Below are 15665 nucleotides of genomic sequence, written 5' to 3'. Positions count from 1 at the left end.
ACGGAACATTCAGTTGGACTAAAAACGTTTATGGTGCATTATATTTCTTTAAGCTTGCCCCCTGACCGTAGGCTACAGAAAAGAATCTTTGCTCTCTGTGTGAAAGCAGTGGTCTCTCTGCAGAGATCTAAATGCCCCCAGCTGAGTCAGAGCTATAGCTATAGCTCTGATTCAGCAAGGTGGTGTGTCAGACCTATGCCAATGGACCACTCCTTCCACATAGAGATCAAGGGTCCTCCTCTACAGTATGCTGGCAGAGGACAGGCTTTTCAAAGAAAAGAAATGGTAAGACATTTCACACCTTTAGTTTTGATGTACCTTGAAAGCATTTAGCTGTTTAAACTGAACTTTCAATTGGGCTTTAAAGAGGAAGTAAACCCTGATGGGTTTTACTTCCCTTTTTGTTCCCTGCAAGTAAAAGCATAATGTGCTAGTATGCATCGCATACTAGCATATTATATGACACTTGCCTGCAAACTAAGCCTGCGCTTCACCCACTGGAGGCCGCATCAATCTTCGCTCCTCTTCCTTCCGGGGGTGTGGACTCCGACTCTGTGACTGGCTGGGGTTGCGTGATGTCACTCCCGCACGCATGTGCGTGAGAGCCGCCAGTCACGGCGGGCACGGAAGGTCCGTTTCTTCACAGCACATGCACCGATGACATCATCGGCGCAGTACAAAGTAAATATCTCCTAAACAGTGCATGTTTAGGAAATATTTACTGTACCTATAGATGAGCCTTATTATAGGCTTACCTATAGGTACAACATGAAAATGGAGCTTTATAACCTCTTTAAAGTGGTTGTAAAGTAAACCCTTACACACCACTTTTACCTACAGGTAAGCCTATAATAAGGCTTAACTGTAGGTACTGGAAATATCTCCTAAACCTGCACAATTTAGGAGATATATACCATATAGGCTTGCGCCGACGTCATCAGCGCATGCGCACTGAAGAAAGGGCACGTTTCTATAGGGCCCATGCTGTGACCGTTGGCTCCTGTGTGTATAAGCGGCAGTGACATCCTGCGACTCCGGCCAGTCACAGAGCCGGAGTCCATGGCCCCAGGAGGAAGAGGAATGAAGATAGATGCGGCCACCAGCAGGGACCTTGGGGACATTGCAGACTTTGTTTGCAGGTAAGTGCAACATAATGGGCTAGGATGCGATGCATAAATATTCTTCCGTGATGATATATTATGCTTGGCAAATCACTCTGTCCTCTAACTTGTGGTCACTCTCGAGCCAGGCTGTGCTCTCACCTTGATATGATGACATGTATATTATAAGGTCAAACCAAGCCTTTCCCTGTAATGGGTTAAATCATATTCTCCGCTTCTCTGACTCTGTATCGCCTCTCCAGATTTTGTCACTCAAGGCAAAGAACGCTTTCCATAGAAAAATGATAATATTTAATAAAAGATCGCACTCATTAAACCTCAATGCACACAGATAAATTGCATGTTTAGTATTAATCCATTGATTAAAAGCATTAAAACAAAACCCCACCACTCTCTGCTAGTGTATACCAGTTACACGCTACGTCACGTCATGTGACTTCCTCAGAGCTTGTGATATAACATGTAGGACAGAGGCAGGTGACATCATCACATTTTACCAGGAAGTAACCAGTAAATACTAGCACATAAGATTATATTAATAGATTTTTCTTTGGTATTTTTTGTAAGATTTGGATGTGTAGTGCTGCACTTATTGATTTGATATAACTGTGATTTGTTTATGTGAGAAACACACAATGTGTGAGCAACCTACTAGCACAAAAACAAGATAGAGGAGCAGCGCAGGAGTGTGTACAATTTATTTAGTCTCTCCTCCTCAATACTCTGCCATTAGTTACCAGCAGTCTTTCAGGTTGAATGATGGCCAGCGTCTTTCAGCCCACTTCCTACAAGCCCAGGTTGTCAAGAACCAACCCTGGGGAGATGTCATCACATCAGGGCTAAAATTAGTGCTGCACTGATCGGTGCTCAGACAGCATATGCAAAAAGGTTGTTCAAAGCAGGTGGGAAAACTGCCCACCGCCACCACTGGATGAAAAGATTCAGGCTGCATTCACATCTGCACGTTCCAAAAATGCACACCAAGATCTGCAAGCAGGCGTGCGTGTTTGTGTACAGCAAAACACACAACAAATGCGCTAAAATGCATGATAAGAAAACATATGAAGCTCTACACCCAAAAAGGGTGCAGGAGCTTCTTTGGCGCCCTATGCATGTTGCCCAAAAACGCATGAAAAATGTGCAAAAAAGTGTGCAAAAATGAGTATTCAAGGATTGCTCAGGGGGCGTTAGATGTAAATGGGGCTTAAGCCCCATGGCTTCGCTGGAATGGACTTCAAATAGGCTTTAGCCTATCTTTACAAATCAATAAATGTTGCTGCAGAGCATTAAGTTCTAAAATACAGTGAATCATACTATGAACATCAAATATTCTAAATATACTGTATATAATATGTAAAATATACTAACCTTATGATTTCTTTTTTAGATGACGATGTTTATATGGCTGATGAATCTGAGCGAAAGGAATACGTACTAAGTGACAACACTATCTTATACTACGGGAATGATACGAAAATTGGTCAACGGGGTTGGAACTTGGGACAGGTGACTCCAGACTTAAAGTGGATGTAAACCCAATGTCATCCTTTCTAAACTACTACCATAGGGGTTATCTATAAGGATATACATGCCTCCTGCATGTATCTTTACCTGTCAAATGTCTCCCCTCTGTATGTTATGAGACCCGAAAAACTGCATATTCTGTGGGTGGGTCTGTTGTCTGGAGCTTGGTGGGTGGAGTCATGATGTCAGTAGACTCCCCGCCCACCTCTACACTCCCCTTGTCAATATGCATTTTCTCCTATGTATTTCTTACACTGAACTTCTGCTATGATCTCTAACATCCAGTGAAAAGACAGGAAAGTAACCACATGACTTAAGCATGCCAAATCATGCTGAGGTGTGGAACAGTCAATCCTTGCAGAGCTGCTGAAGAAAGGAGTGGGGGTGGGAATTAAAAAATAATGCATGTCTTATGCTGGCCATACACTATACGAAAAATCGGCCGAAAAATCGTTCGTATAGACACTTCATTCGTTTTTCGGCAAGTTAATGGGCACAAATCGATAATCGTTTGTGACGTTTTTGTGGGAAAAAAACGAACGGGAAGTTTGGAAAATTTCTGCCGAACATACGATAAATTGCAAGGTTAATGTGTTTCCCGTCCGAACTGTCTGCACTAGGTATATGTAAAAAAACGAACAAAAAATTATTTATTCATGTCCACTGAACAATTTATCGGTCATTACATGATGGCACGATCGTTTGCGGTCATGGTCGAACGTTCGTTTTTCGAAAATGTGTTCGGCCGATTTTCTGTAAAGTGTATGGCCAGCATTAGGCTAGTGCACGAGATATGTAAATCACCTGTCACTCACAGCAAGGGGGGAGGATTTGACAAAGTTTTTCTCTGTTTATCAAGATTTATCTCACTGAACAATAAAGCTCAGAGCTGGATTAACTCTTTGTGGCAAGACTGGGCTCAAATGATAGGAAATCTTATACTCTACATTATGACTTAAAAAAAAAAAAAAAAATTTGGGTTTACATCCACTTTAAGAAAAGTCTTTTTCTTTTGTCTTATTGTTTAGTATGCACAAGCAAATATCTCCAAGAAGGGCACCCCATAGGAGATGCAAGCCTAGGTGAAATAACAAAGCCAAGTCCTGGAACTTGTTCCAACACTGGGCTCTGGGACTCCAGCCCGGATCTGCAGGATGTCAGGATTTAGTTGAAATCTCAGGGTGGTCCTGCGGAATCTGGGATGGTTGGGAGGTATGCCTATATACTCACCTTGCCAGTGCTCCCCCCACTGTGCTTAAATCCACGTTTTTCCACTGTTTCAGCTGGAAATAGTACTCTAAGCCTCAGATTTGCGGAAGCATGTGATCTCCTACTTTATGGAAGTGCTAAGTCCCAGCAGCCAATCTCTAGGCCAGAACACTGTCACATTATCAAGGGCATATGTCCCAACTTTTGAACTTCAGAATGAGGAACCCTTGAGAAAGGAAGTAACCTTGCATAGCACATGGGGCAAATGTGGGTGTGGTCAAATTTCTGACAATGGGAGGAGCTTAAGGGCATCATTAAACAAAACTCGGACTTCCTTGTACCTATAAAATATGCTTTTAGTATTGTTCCGCAAGCAAAAGTCTCATGGATACATACAAACCCCAGCATATTCATTTAAAAAAAAGGATAAAAGCATGCAGGGTTTGGAGTGCATTATGTGCAGGGTTCTGGGATGAGCTATGTACAGAGTGCAGGGTTTGGAGTGCATTACGTACAGAGTGCAGGGTTCGGGGATGAGCTATATACAGAGTGCAGGGTTCTGCAATGAGCTATGTACAGAGTGCAGGGTTCTGCAATGAGCTATGTACAGAGTGCAGGGTTCTGGGATATGCTATGTACAGAGTGCAGGGTTCTGGGATGAGCTATGTACAGAGTGCAGGGTTCTGGGATGAGCTATGTACAGAGTGCAGGGTTCTGGGATGAGCTATGTACAGAGTGCAGGGTTCTGGGATGAGATAAGTACACAGTGCAGGGTTCTGGGATGAGCTATGTACAGAGTGCAGGGTTCTGGGATGAGATAAGTACACAGTGCAGGGTTCTGGGATGATCTAGGTACAGAGTGCAGGGTTCTGGGATGAGCTATGTACAGGGTGCAGGGTTCTGGAATGAGCTGTGTACAGGGTGCAGGGTTCTGGAATGAGCTATGTACAGGGTGCAGGGTTCTGGGATGAGCTATGTACAGAGTGCAGGGTTCTGGGATGAGCTATGCACAGAGTGCAGGGTTCTGGGATGAGCTATATACAGAGTGCAGGGTTCTGGGATGAGATAAGTACACAGTGCAGGGTTCTGGGATGAGCTATGTACAGAGTGCAGTGTTCTGGGATGAGCTATGTACAGAGGTCAGGGTTCTGGGATGAGCTATGTACAGGGTGCAGGGTTCTGGAATGAGCTATGTACAGGGTGCAGGTTTCTGAAATGAGCTATGTACAGGGTGCAGGGTTCTAGGATGGGCTATGTACAGGGTTCTGGGATGAGCTATGTACAAAGTGCAGGGTTCTGGGATGAGCTATATACAGAGTAGAGGGTTCCGGGATGAGCTATGTACAGAGTGTAGGGTTCTGGAATGAGCTATGTACAAAGTGCAGGGTTCTGGAATGAGCTATGTACAGAGTGCAGGGTTCTGAAAGGAGCTAGGTACAGAGTGCAGGGTTCTGGGATGAGCTATGTACAGAGTGTAGGGTTCTGGGATGAGCTAAGTACAGAGTGTAGGGTTCTGGGATATGCTATGTACAGAGTGCAGGGTTCTGGGATGAGCTATGTACACAGTGCAGGGTTCTGGGATGAGCTATATACAGAGCGCAGGGTTTTGGAATGAGCTATATACAGAGTGCTGGGTTCTGGGATAAGCTATGTACAGAGTGCAGGGTTCTGGAATGAGCTATGTACAGAGTGCAGGGTTCTGGGATGAGCTATGTACAGAGTGCAGGGTTCTGGGATGAGCTATGTACAGAGTGCAGGGTTCTGGGATGAGCTATGTACAGAGTGCAGGGTTCTGGGATGAGCTATGTACAGAGTGCAGGGTTCTGGGTTGAGCTATGTACAGAGTGCAGGGTTCTGGGTTGAGCTATGTACAGAGTGCAGGGTTCTGGGATGAGCTATGTACAGAGTGCAGGGTTCTGGGATGAGCTATGTATAGAGTGCAAGGCTTTGGGATAAACTGTGTACAGAGTGCAGGGTTCTGGGATGAGCTATGTACAGGGTTCAGGGTTCTGGGGTGAGCAAGGTACAGAGTGCAGGGTTCTGGGATGAGCTATGTACAGAGTCGGGCTTCTGGGATGAGCTATGTACAGAGTGCAGGGTTCTGGGATGAGCTATATATAGGGTGCAGGGTTCTGGAATGAGCTATGTACAGAGTGCAAGGCTTTGGGATAAACTATGTACAGAGTGCAGGGTTCTGGGATGAGCTATGTACAGAGTGCAGGGTTCTGGGATGAGCTATGTACAGAGTGCAGGGTTCTGGGTTGAGCTATGTACAGAGTGCAGGGTTCTGGGATGAGCTATGTAAGGAGTGCAGGGTTCTGGGATGAGCTATGTAAGGAATGCAGGGTTCTGGAATGAGCTATGTACAGAGTGCAGGGTTGTGGAATGAGCTATGTACAGAGTGCAGAGTTCTGGGATGAGCTATGTACAGAGTGCAGGGTTCTGGGATGAGCTATATACAAAGTGCAGGGTTCTGGGATGAGCTATGTACAGAGTGCAGGGTTCTGGGTAGAGCTATGTACAGAGTGCAGGGTTCTGGGATGAGCTTTGTACAGAGTGCAGGGTTCTGGGATGAGCTATGTACAGAGTGAAGGGTTCTGGAATGAGCTACGTACAGAGTGCAGGGTCCTGGGATGAGCTATGTACAGAGTGCAGGGTTCTGGGATGAGCTATGTACAGAGTGCAGGGTTCTGGGATGAGATAAGTACACAGTGCAGGGTTCTGGGATGAGATATGTACAGAGTGCAGGGTTCTGGGATGAGATAAGTACACAGTGCAGGGTTCTGGGATGATCTATGTACAGAGTGCAGGGTTCTGGGATGAGCTATGTACAGAGTGCAGGGTTCTGGGTTGAGCTATGTACAGAGTGCAGGGTTCTGGGATGAGCTTTGTACAAAGTGCAGCGTTCTGGGATGAGCTATGTACAGAGTGAAGGGTTCTGGAATGAGCTATGTACAGAGTGCAGGGTTCTGGGATGAGCTATGTACAGAGTGCAGGGTTCTGGGATGAGCTATGTACAGAGTGCAGGGTTCTGGGATGAGCTATGTAAGGAGTGCAGGGTTCTGGGATGAGCTATGTAAGGAATGCAGGGTTATGGAATGAGCTATGTACAGAGTGCAGGGTTGTGGAATGAGCTATGTACAGAGTGCAGAGTTCTGGGATGAGCTATGTACAGAGTGCAGGGTTCTGGGATGAGCTATGTACAAAGTGCAGGGTTCTGGGATGAGCTATGTACAGAGTGCAGGGTTCTGGGTTGAGCTATGTACAGAGTGCAGGGTTCTGGGATGAGCTTTGTACAGAGTGCAGGGTTCTGGGATGAGCTATGTACAGAGTGAAGGGTTCTGGAATGAGCTACGTACAGAGTGCAGGGTCCTGGGATGAGCTATGTACAGAGTGCAGGGTTCTGGGATGAGCTATGTACAGAGTGCAGGGTTCTGGGATGAGATAAGTACACAGTGCAGGGTTCTGGGATGAGATATGTACAGAGTGCAGGGTTCTGGGATGAGATAAGTACACAATGCAGGGTTCTGCGATGATCTATGTACAGAGTGCAGGGTTCTGGGATGAGCTATGTACAGAGTGCAGGGTTCTGGGTTGAGCTATGTACAGAGTGCAGGGTTCTGGGATGAGCTTTGTACAGAGTGCAGGGTTCTGGGATGAGCTATGTACAGAGTGAAGGGTTCTGGAATGAGCTATGTACAGAGTGCAGGGTTCTGGGATGAGCTATGTACAGAGTGCAGGGTTCTGGGATGAGCTATGTACAGAGTGCAGGGTTCTGGGATGAGATAAGTACACAGTGCAGGGTTCTGGGATGAGATATGTACAGAGTGCAGGGTTCTGGGATGAACTATGTACAGAGGTCAGGGTTCTGGGATGAGCTATGTACAGGGTGCAGGGTTCTGGAATGAGCTATGTACAGAGTGCAGGGTTCTGGAATGAGCTATGTACAGGGTGCAGGGTTCTAGGATGGGCTATGTACAGGGTACAGGGTTCTGGGATGAGCTATGTACAAAGTGCAGGGTTCTGGGATGAGCTATATACAGAGTGCAGGGTTTCGGGATGAGCTATGTACAGAGTGTAGGGTTCTGGAATGAGCTATGTACAAAGTGCAGGGTTCTGGAATGAGCTAGGTACAGAGTGCAGGGTTCTGAAAGGAGCTAGGTACAGAGTGCAGGGTTCTGGGATGAGCTATGTACAGAGTGTAGGGTTCTGGGATGAGCTATGTACAGAGTGCAGGGTTCTGGGATGAACTATGTACAGAGGTCAGGGTTCTGGGATGAGCTATGTACAGGGTGCAGGGTTCTGGAATGAGCTATGTACAGAGTGCAGGGTTCTGGAATGAGCTATGTACAGGGTGCAGGGTTCTAGGATGGGCTATGTACAGGGTACAGGGTTCTGGGATGAGCTATGTACAAAGTGCAGGGTTCTGGGATGAGCTATATACAGAGTGCAGAGTTCCGGGATGAGCTATGTACAGAGTGTAGGGTTCTGGAATGAGCTATGTACAAAGTGCAGGGTTCTGGAATGAGCTAGGTACAGAGTGCAGGGTTCTGAAAGGAGCTAGGTACAGAGTGCAGGGTTCTGGGATGAGCTATGTACAGAGTGTAGGGTTCTGGGATGAGCTATGTACAGAGTGCAGGGTTCTGGGATATGCTATGTACAGAGTGCAGGGTTCTGGGATGAGCTATGTACACAGTGCAGGGTTCTGAAAGGAGCTAGATACAGAGTGCAGGGTTCTGGGATGAGCTATGTACAGAGTGTAGGGTTCTGGGATGAGCTATGTACAGAGTGCAGGGTTCTGGGATATGCTATGTACAGAGTGCAGGGTTCTGGGATGAGCTATGTACACAGTGCAGGGTTCTGAAAGGAGCTAGATACAGAGTGCAGGGTTCTGGGATGAGCTATGTACAGAGTGTAGGGTTCTGGGATGAGCTATGTACAGAGTGCAGGGTTCTGGGATATGCTATGTACAGAGTGCAGGGTTCTGGGATGAGCTATGTACACAGTGCAGGGTTCTGGGATGAGCTATATGCAGAGTGCAGGGTTTTGGAATGAGCTATATACAGAGTGCTGGGTTCTGGGATGAGCTATGTACAGAGTGCAAGGCTTTGGGATAAACTAAGTACAGAGTGCAGGGTTCTGGAATGAGCTATATACAGAGTGAAGGGTACTGGGATGAGCTATGTACAGAGTGCAGGGTTCTGGAATGAGCTATGTACAGAGTGCAGGGTTCTGGGATGAGCTATGTACAGAGTGCAGGGTTCTGGGATGAGCTATGTACAGAGTGCAGGGTTCTGGGGTGAGCTATGTACAGAGTGCAGGGTTCTGGGATGAGCTATTTACAGAGTGCAGGGTTCTGGGATGAGCTATGTACAGAGTGCAGGGTTCTGGGATGAGCTATGTACAGAGTGCAGGGTTCTGGGATGAGCTATGTACAGAGTGCAGGGTTCTGGGATGAGCTATGTACAGAGTGCAGGGTTCTGGGTTGAGCTATGTACAGAGTGCAGGGTTCTGGAATGAGCTATGTACAGAGTGCAGGGTTCTGGAATGAGCTATGTACAGAGTGCAGGGTTCTGGAATGAGCTATGTACAGAGTGCAGGGTTCTGGGATGCATTACGTACAGAGTGCAGGGTTCTGAGATGAGCTATATACAGAGTGCTGGGATCTGGGATGAGCTATGTACAGAGTGCAGGGTTCTGGGACAAACTATGTACAGAGTGCAGGGTTCTGGAATGAGCTATGTACAGAGTGCAGGGTTCTGGGATGAGCTATGTACAGAGTGTAGGGTTCTGGGATGAGCTATATACAGAGTGCAGGGTTCTGGGATGAGATAAGTACACAGTGCAGGGTTCTGGGATGAGATAAGTACACAGTGCAGGGTTCTGGGATGAGCTATGTACAGAGTGCAGGGTTCCGGGTTGAGCTATGTACAGAGTGCAGGGTTCTGGGATGAGCTATGTACAGAGTCGGGCTTCTGGGATGAGCTATGTACAGAGTGCAGGGTTCTGGGATGAGCTATGTACAGAGTGCAGGGTTCTGGGGTGAGCTATGTACAGAGTGCAGGGTTTTGGGATGAGCTATGTACAGAGTACAGGGTTCTGGGATGAGCTATATACAGAGTGCAGGGTTTTGGAATGAGCTATATACAGAGTGCTGGGTTCTGGGATGAGCTATGTACAGAGTGCAAGGCTTTGGGACAAACTATGTATAGAGTGCAGGGTTCTGGAATGAGCTATATACAGAGTGAAGGGTACTGGGATGAGCTATGTACAGAGTGCAGGGTTCTGGGTTGAGCTATGTACAGAGTACAGGGTTCTGGGATGAGCTATGTAAGGAGTGCAGGGTTCTGGGATGAGCTATGTAAGGAGTGCAAGGTTCTGGAATGAGCTATGTACAGAGTGCAGAGTTCTGGCATGAGCTATGTACAGAGTGCAGGGTTCTGGGATGAGCTATATACATAGTGCAGGGTTCTGAGATGAGCTATGTAAAGAGTGTAGGGTTCTGGAATAAGCTATGTACAGAGTGCAGGGTTCTAGAATTATCTATGTACAGAGACCTTTGCTGGTAGTTCCGCCGGTGGTGTTAGTGTGGTCTGTGAATGGTGTCAGTCAGTACAGCAGTGGACGTGGTCAGTAGGGCAGTGGACTGGTCAGTAGGGCAGTGGACTGGTCAGTAGGGTAGTGGAAATGGTCAGTAGGGCAGTGGACATGGTAAGTAGAGCAGTGGAAATTGTCAGTAGGGCAGTGGACATGGTCAGTAGGGCAGTGGACATGGTCAGTAAGGCAGTGGACGTGGTCAGTAGGGCAGTGGACATGGTCAGTAGAGCAGTGGACGGGATCAATAGTTTCATTTTTGTTATTTTATTTTGTTACTATTTTTTTACCATTATATTTTATTTTACAATTTTATTTTTTATAGTTTTTTTTTACAGTTTTTGATGGGAGGGGGTGGCAGTGGAGGGCAGTATGATGGGAGGGGTGGCAGTGGAGGGCAGTATGATGGGAGGGGGTGGCAGTGGAGGGCGGTATGATGGGAGGGGTGGCAGTAGGCAGTATGATGGGGTGGAGGGAAGTATGATGGGGTGGAGAGCAGTATGATGAGAGGGGGTGGGAGTGGAGGGCAGTATGATGGGAGAGGTGGTGTTAGGTACCTGGTAGTTGAGCCCTACTGGTAGAAGAAGACCTCTGTTACAGCGCTGGTTCAGGAGCCACTGGAGTGGGAACAGTGGTCTCTTGAGCACAGTGGGTAGGAGTGCCTGGTGATGATTCTTGCGGAGGCCGGCACAGGAGCTGAGAAGAAGTCCTTCCGGGAAGGCTGAGCTGCAGATGCTGGCAGGCTGAAGCGGATCAGTAGGCAGGCAGGTGGGAGGTGAAGCAGCAGCAGAACCTGGAGCTGGATAAGCAGGCTGGAAAGCAGCGTCACAGGACACAGGCAAAAGCAGAGTCAGGCAGTCCATTTGGCAGGAGATCAGGCAGGTATTGGCAGAAGGAGAGTAGTCAGGCAGGCAGGCAGGTGTTCGGCAACGGTCACAAGAGGTTAAGCAAAGTCAGGCAAGCCGGGTCGGATTGGAGATAGCAGGAAGGTCAGATGTAGCCGGGTCAATAACAGGAATAACAATAGCAGGCAGATTCAGAAACACAGGTGCAGAGCTGCAGACGAACAGCACCTCATGGGTGCAACTGACACTCTTTTAAAGAGCCCTTGGTGCCAAACAGCGCTAGCGTGCACGGGCCCGCACGTGGACACGCGGGAGCGCACAGGCGCCCCCCAGTGGGGGAATTCAACTGTAACGCCCTGGACAGGCCCCGCGCGCACGCATATTCGCCTGACGGGCACGTCCCTGACATTGCCCCCTCCCAATGGGCAGCCTCCGGTGCCCAGGTAACTCTTTTTTTCAGGATGGGCAGCAAAATAGGCATGGATTAAACGTTTAGCGTGGATATTGCTGTCAGGTTCCCATGAATTATTTTCTGGACCATACCCCTTCCATTTTATCAAAAACTGTACTTGCCCCAATCTTTTCCTGCAATCGAAAATGGCCTCCACCTCATACTCCTCATTTCCGTCCACCAAGACAGGTTCGGTGACCCTGGTACCCCTATCAGAAAAAGGATCAGGCACGGCAGGCTTCAACAGCGACACATGAAATACAGGGTGAATTTTAAGTGAGTCAGGTAAACACAGTTCATAGGACACTTCATTAATCTTCCTTTTCACCGAAAAAGGCCCAATAAACTTAGGAGCAAGCTTCTTGGAAGGACAAGTTAATTTAATGTTATTGGTAGACAGCCATACCTTATCGCCCAGCTGACGGTTTAGATCCCCTCTTCTTTTCTGATCGAAGGTCCTTTTACTGTCTGCTTGTGCCTTGGATACCGCTTCCTGTAATATCTGGTTATTGTGGCTGAGAAACTGCAATGTGTCCTGGACCCCTGGAACTGAGGATTCTGGAAGAAAATCAGGTAAAAAGGATAAATGAAAACCATAATTGGCAAAGAAGGGAGACTGACCGGTGGCAGAGTGGCTGGCATTGTTATAAGCAAATTCCGCTAGGGGCAGCAGGGACACCCAATCATCTTGTACAAAAGATGTAAAACACCTAATGTATTGCTCCAAAGTCTGATTTGTCCTTTCCGTTTGCCCGTTAGTTTGGGGATGGTATGCTGAGGTCAAGGCTAGTTCAATCTTCAGGATCTCACACAGGGCCTTCCAGAAGCGTGACGTAAACTGCATCCCCCTGTCAGACACTATATTTGCAGGAACTCCATGCAGCCTGACAATCTCCTTGATGAACACACGGGCCGTCTCCACAGCAGAAGGTGTTCCCTTTAAGGGTACGAAATGGGCCATTTTAGACAGGCGGTCGATGACCACAAAGATCGCTGAACACCCTTCTGAGCATGGTAGTTCAACTATGAAGTCCATTGCTATCATCCTCCAGGGTCTATCTGGTACTGGTAAGGGTCTCAACAGTCCCCAGGCTTGGTTCCTTGTGGTTTTGTTCTGGATACAGACAGGGCAAGAGCTGACATACTTCCTGCAAAACTCCTTCAAATTAGGCCACCAGAACGTGTGTTGCACGAGTTCCAGAGTCTTACGAACCCCAAAATGTCCTGCAAGTGGATGGTCGTGAAGTAGAGTCAGCACCTTGACTCGGACACTCTCTGGAACCAATATTTGGCTTCCTCTCCACAATAATCCATCTCGAGGTGTTAAGGTGAACCCCTGGAGGCTTGAAGGTTCTGGGGATGCCTCTCTGATCAGAGACAGGAGATCCGTCTGAAGAAGTAGAAAGTTGTTTGCAGGCAGAATGGTGTCAGGTACAGAAAAGTCTTTAGGGTTATCGAACATGCGCGATAGCGCATCTGGCTTAACATTCTTAGTTCCTGGCTGGTATGTAATATGGAAACAAAAACGTGTAAAGAATAAAGCCCAACGGGCTTGTCGAGGTTTCAGTCGTTTGGCAGATCTTAAATACTCTAGATTTTTGTGATCGGTATATATTAGTACCGGATGGACTGCGCCCTCTAACAGATACCTCCACTCCTCCAATGCTGTTTTGATAGCGAGTAGTTCTCGATCACCCACGTCGTAATTCCGTTCAGCTGGCGAAAGTTTTCGAGAGAAAAATCCCACGGGATGCATAAGGTCTTTGTTGCCCTGCCGTTGAGAGATGACTGCTCCCATGGCCACTTCAGAAGCCCCCAGGATAAAAGGTAAAGATGGGTCAGGATGGCTGAGAATTGGAGCTGAAGTGAAATGCCTCTTCAATTCTTCAAAGGCGTCCTGAGCCTCTGGGCTCCAGTGAAAACGACAGTTCTGCTTGGTTAGTTGCGTGATAGGTGAGATGATGGTGGAGAACCCCTTAATGAATTTTCTATAGAAATTTGCGAACCCTATGAAGTGCTGCACGCCCTTCTTATCCAGGGGAACTGGCCAGTCAAGCACAGCGGACACCTTCTGAGGGTCCATTTTGATACCAGTTGGGGAGATCACTAACCCCAAAAACTGAATGTCCTTTTGTTCAAATTCGCATTTCTCTACTTTAGCGTATAGTCCGTGCAAACGAAGGCGACCTAAGACTCTGCGAACATGCTCCCGGTGTTGACTAAGTGACCTCGAGAAAATCAAAATGTCATCCAAATAAACGATTACAAAGATGTCCAGGAAGTCTCTGAATACATCATTGATCAGATGCTGGAATGTGGCAGGAGCATTACATAGGCCAAAGGGCATGACTAAATACTTATAGTGCCCAAAACGGGTCCGGAAGGCCGTCTTCCATTCATCTCCGGCCTGAATGCGGACCAGATTGTAGGCTCCTCTTAGATCCAGTTTGGTAAAGATGATGGCAGATCTTAACTTCTGAAACAGTTCAGGTATCAGGGGCAACGGGTAGCGGTTCTTAACAGTGACTTTGTTTAGCTCCCGATAGTCCACACATGGACGAAGAGTCTGATCTTTCTTAGAGACGAAAAATATTCCGGGACCAGCTGGGGAGGTAGAAGGTCAAATAAATCCTTTTTCGAGATTCTCGTTGATGTACAGCTTAAGTGCTTCCTGCTTTTTTTCAGATAACGGGAAGATGCGCCCGAAAGGAATCTCGGCCCCAGGGAGTAGCTCAATTGGGCAGTCGTAAGGACGATGGGGTGGCAGGGAGTCTGCTCCCTTTTTACTAAACACATCCGCAAACTCCCGGTAGGCCTCCGGTATGGTTTGGAGTAGATCCTGATCAATGTCCATACAAAGTAAGGTGGCTGCAGATCTAGAGGATTCATGTAAGCAATGTCTTTGACAGTAAGGAGACAAGAACTTGACTTCACCGGTGGTCCAATTGATGTGGGGCTTATGGGCCTGGAGCCAGGGCGTGCCCAAAATGATCGGGAACAGCGGAGAGGAGATCACGTCCAGGGTTAGGATTTCTTTATGCTGGGATGAACTGATGACAGGCAGAGGAAGGGTTTCTTGAGAGACTTGTCCGGATTTTATGTGGGAACCATCGGCCAGGAAAACTGAAAGTTTATGTATCTTGTTTTTCAGGGGAAGATTTTGTTGAGTGGCAAAGACAGAGTCTATAAAGCAGCTGCATGCCCCGGAGTCAATAATGGCGTTGACTTGTATTGTCCTTCCCTGGAGCTGTAACGAGAGAGGGAGAGCAAGTTGAGTGGCATTGGCGGTCAAAGCAGATAAACTGGCCGGAGTAGAAGGGAAACACTTACGGGTCTTGGCTGGGCAGTTGTTCACATAGTGGCATGCTCCACCACAATAAAGGCAAAGGTTTAGCTGGCGTCGGCGTGCCCGTTCTTCTGGAGACAGAGTGGAACGCATTAGTCCTAGCTGCATGGGTTCAGAAGCATCAAGTGTTGGAGTGGCCGAGTTTGAGCAGGAGGGAGGTAAGTAACGGGAAGCAGGAACCGGAGCTCTTGCTGTCATCCACATGGGGTGTGCTTGCTGGGAAGAACGTTCAGACCAGCGTTCACGGAGGCGTCGGTCAATCTGGATCGTTAGGGCAATAAGATCCTCAAGGGTATCGGGCATACCAACTCGAGCAAGTTCATCCTTCAAGCCCTCGGACAAACCCATGTGGAATTGATGGCGTAAGGCATTGTTCCATTGAGTGTCCGCGCTCCAGCGTCGGAAGTCCGTGACATAGTCCTCGGCCGGTCTGCGGCCTTGCTGGAGCGCGAACAGAGCTGACTCCGCTGTGGCAGTCCGCTGAGGTTCCTCGTACAGCTGGGCCATGGCCTCAAAGAAAGAAGGCAAGGACTGGATCTGTACAGAGTCAGTTTCAAGCAAGCGGTGGGCCCAAG

At 47.7% G+C, this 15665-nt stretch overlaps 1 protein-coding gene across 1 annotated transcript in view; it reads left to right on the top strand.

Moving 5' to 3' along the window:
* The window catches only part of LOC141113284 (protein-glutamine gamma-glutamyltransferase 6-like), a 139577-nt gene that overhangs the window by 40013 nt on the left and 83899 nt on the right, over positions 1 to 15665 (top strand). The window contains exon 4 of the mRNA XM_073606316.1: positions 2509 to 2627. Coding sequence (XP_073462417.1) covers positions 2509 to 2627 — 119 coding nt within the window. The remainder of the gene's footprint in view (positions 1 to 2508; positions 2628 to 15665) is intronic.

The sequence above is a fragment of the Aquarana catesbeiana genome, linkage group LG12 (genome assembly GCF_042186555.1).
Source record: "Aquarana catesbeiana isolate 2022-GZ linkage group LG12, ASM4218655v1, whole genome shotgun sequence".
In the NCBI taxonomy this organism is placed as follows: domain Eukaryota; kingdom Metazoa; phylum Chordata; class Amphibia; order Anura; family Ranidae; genus Aquarana; species Aquarana catesbeiana.
This window is presented reverse-complemented; position numbering and strand designations above follow the sequence as displayed.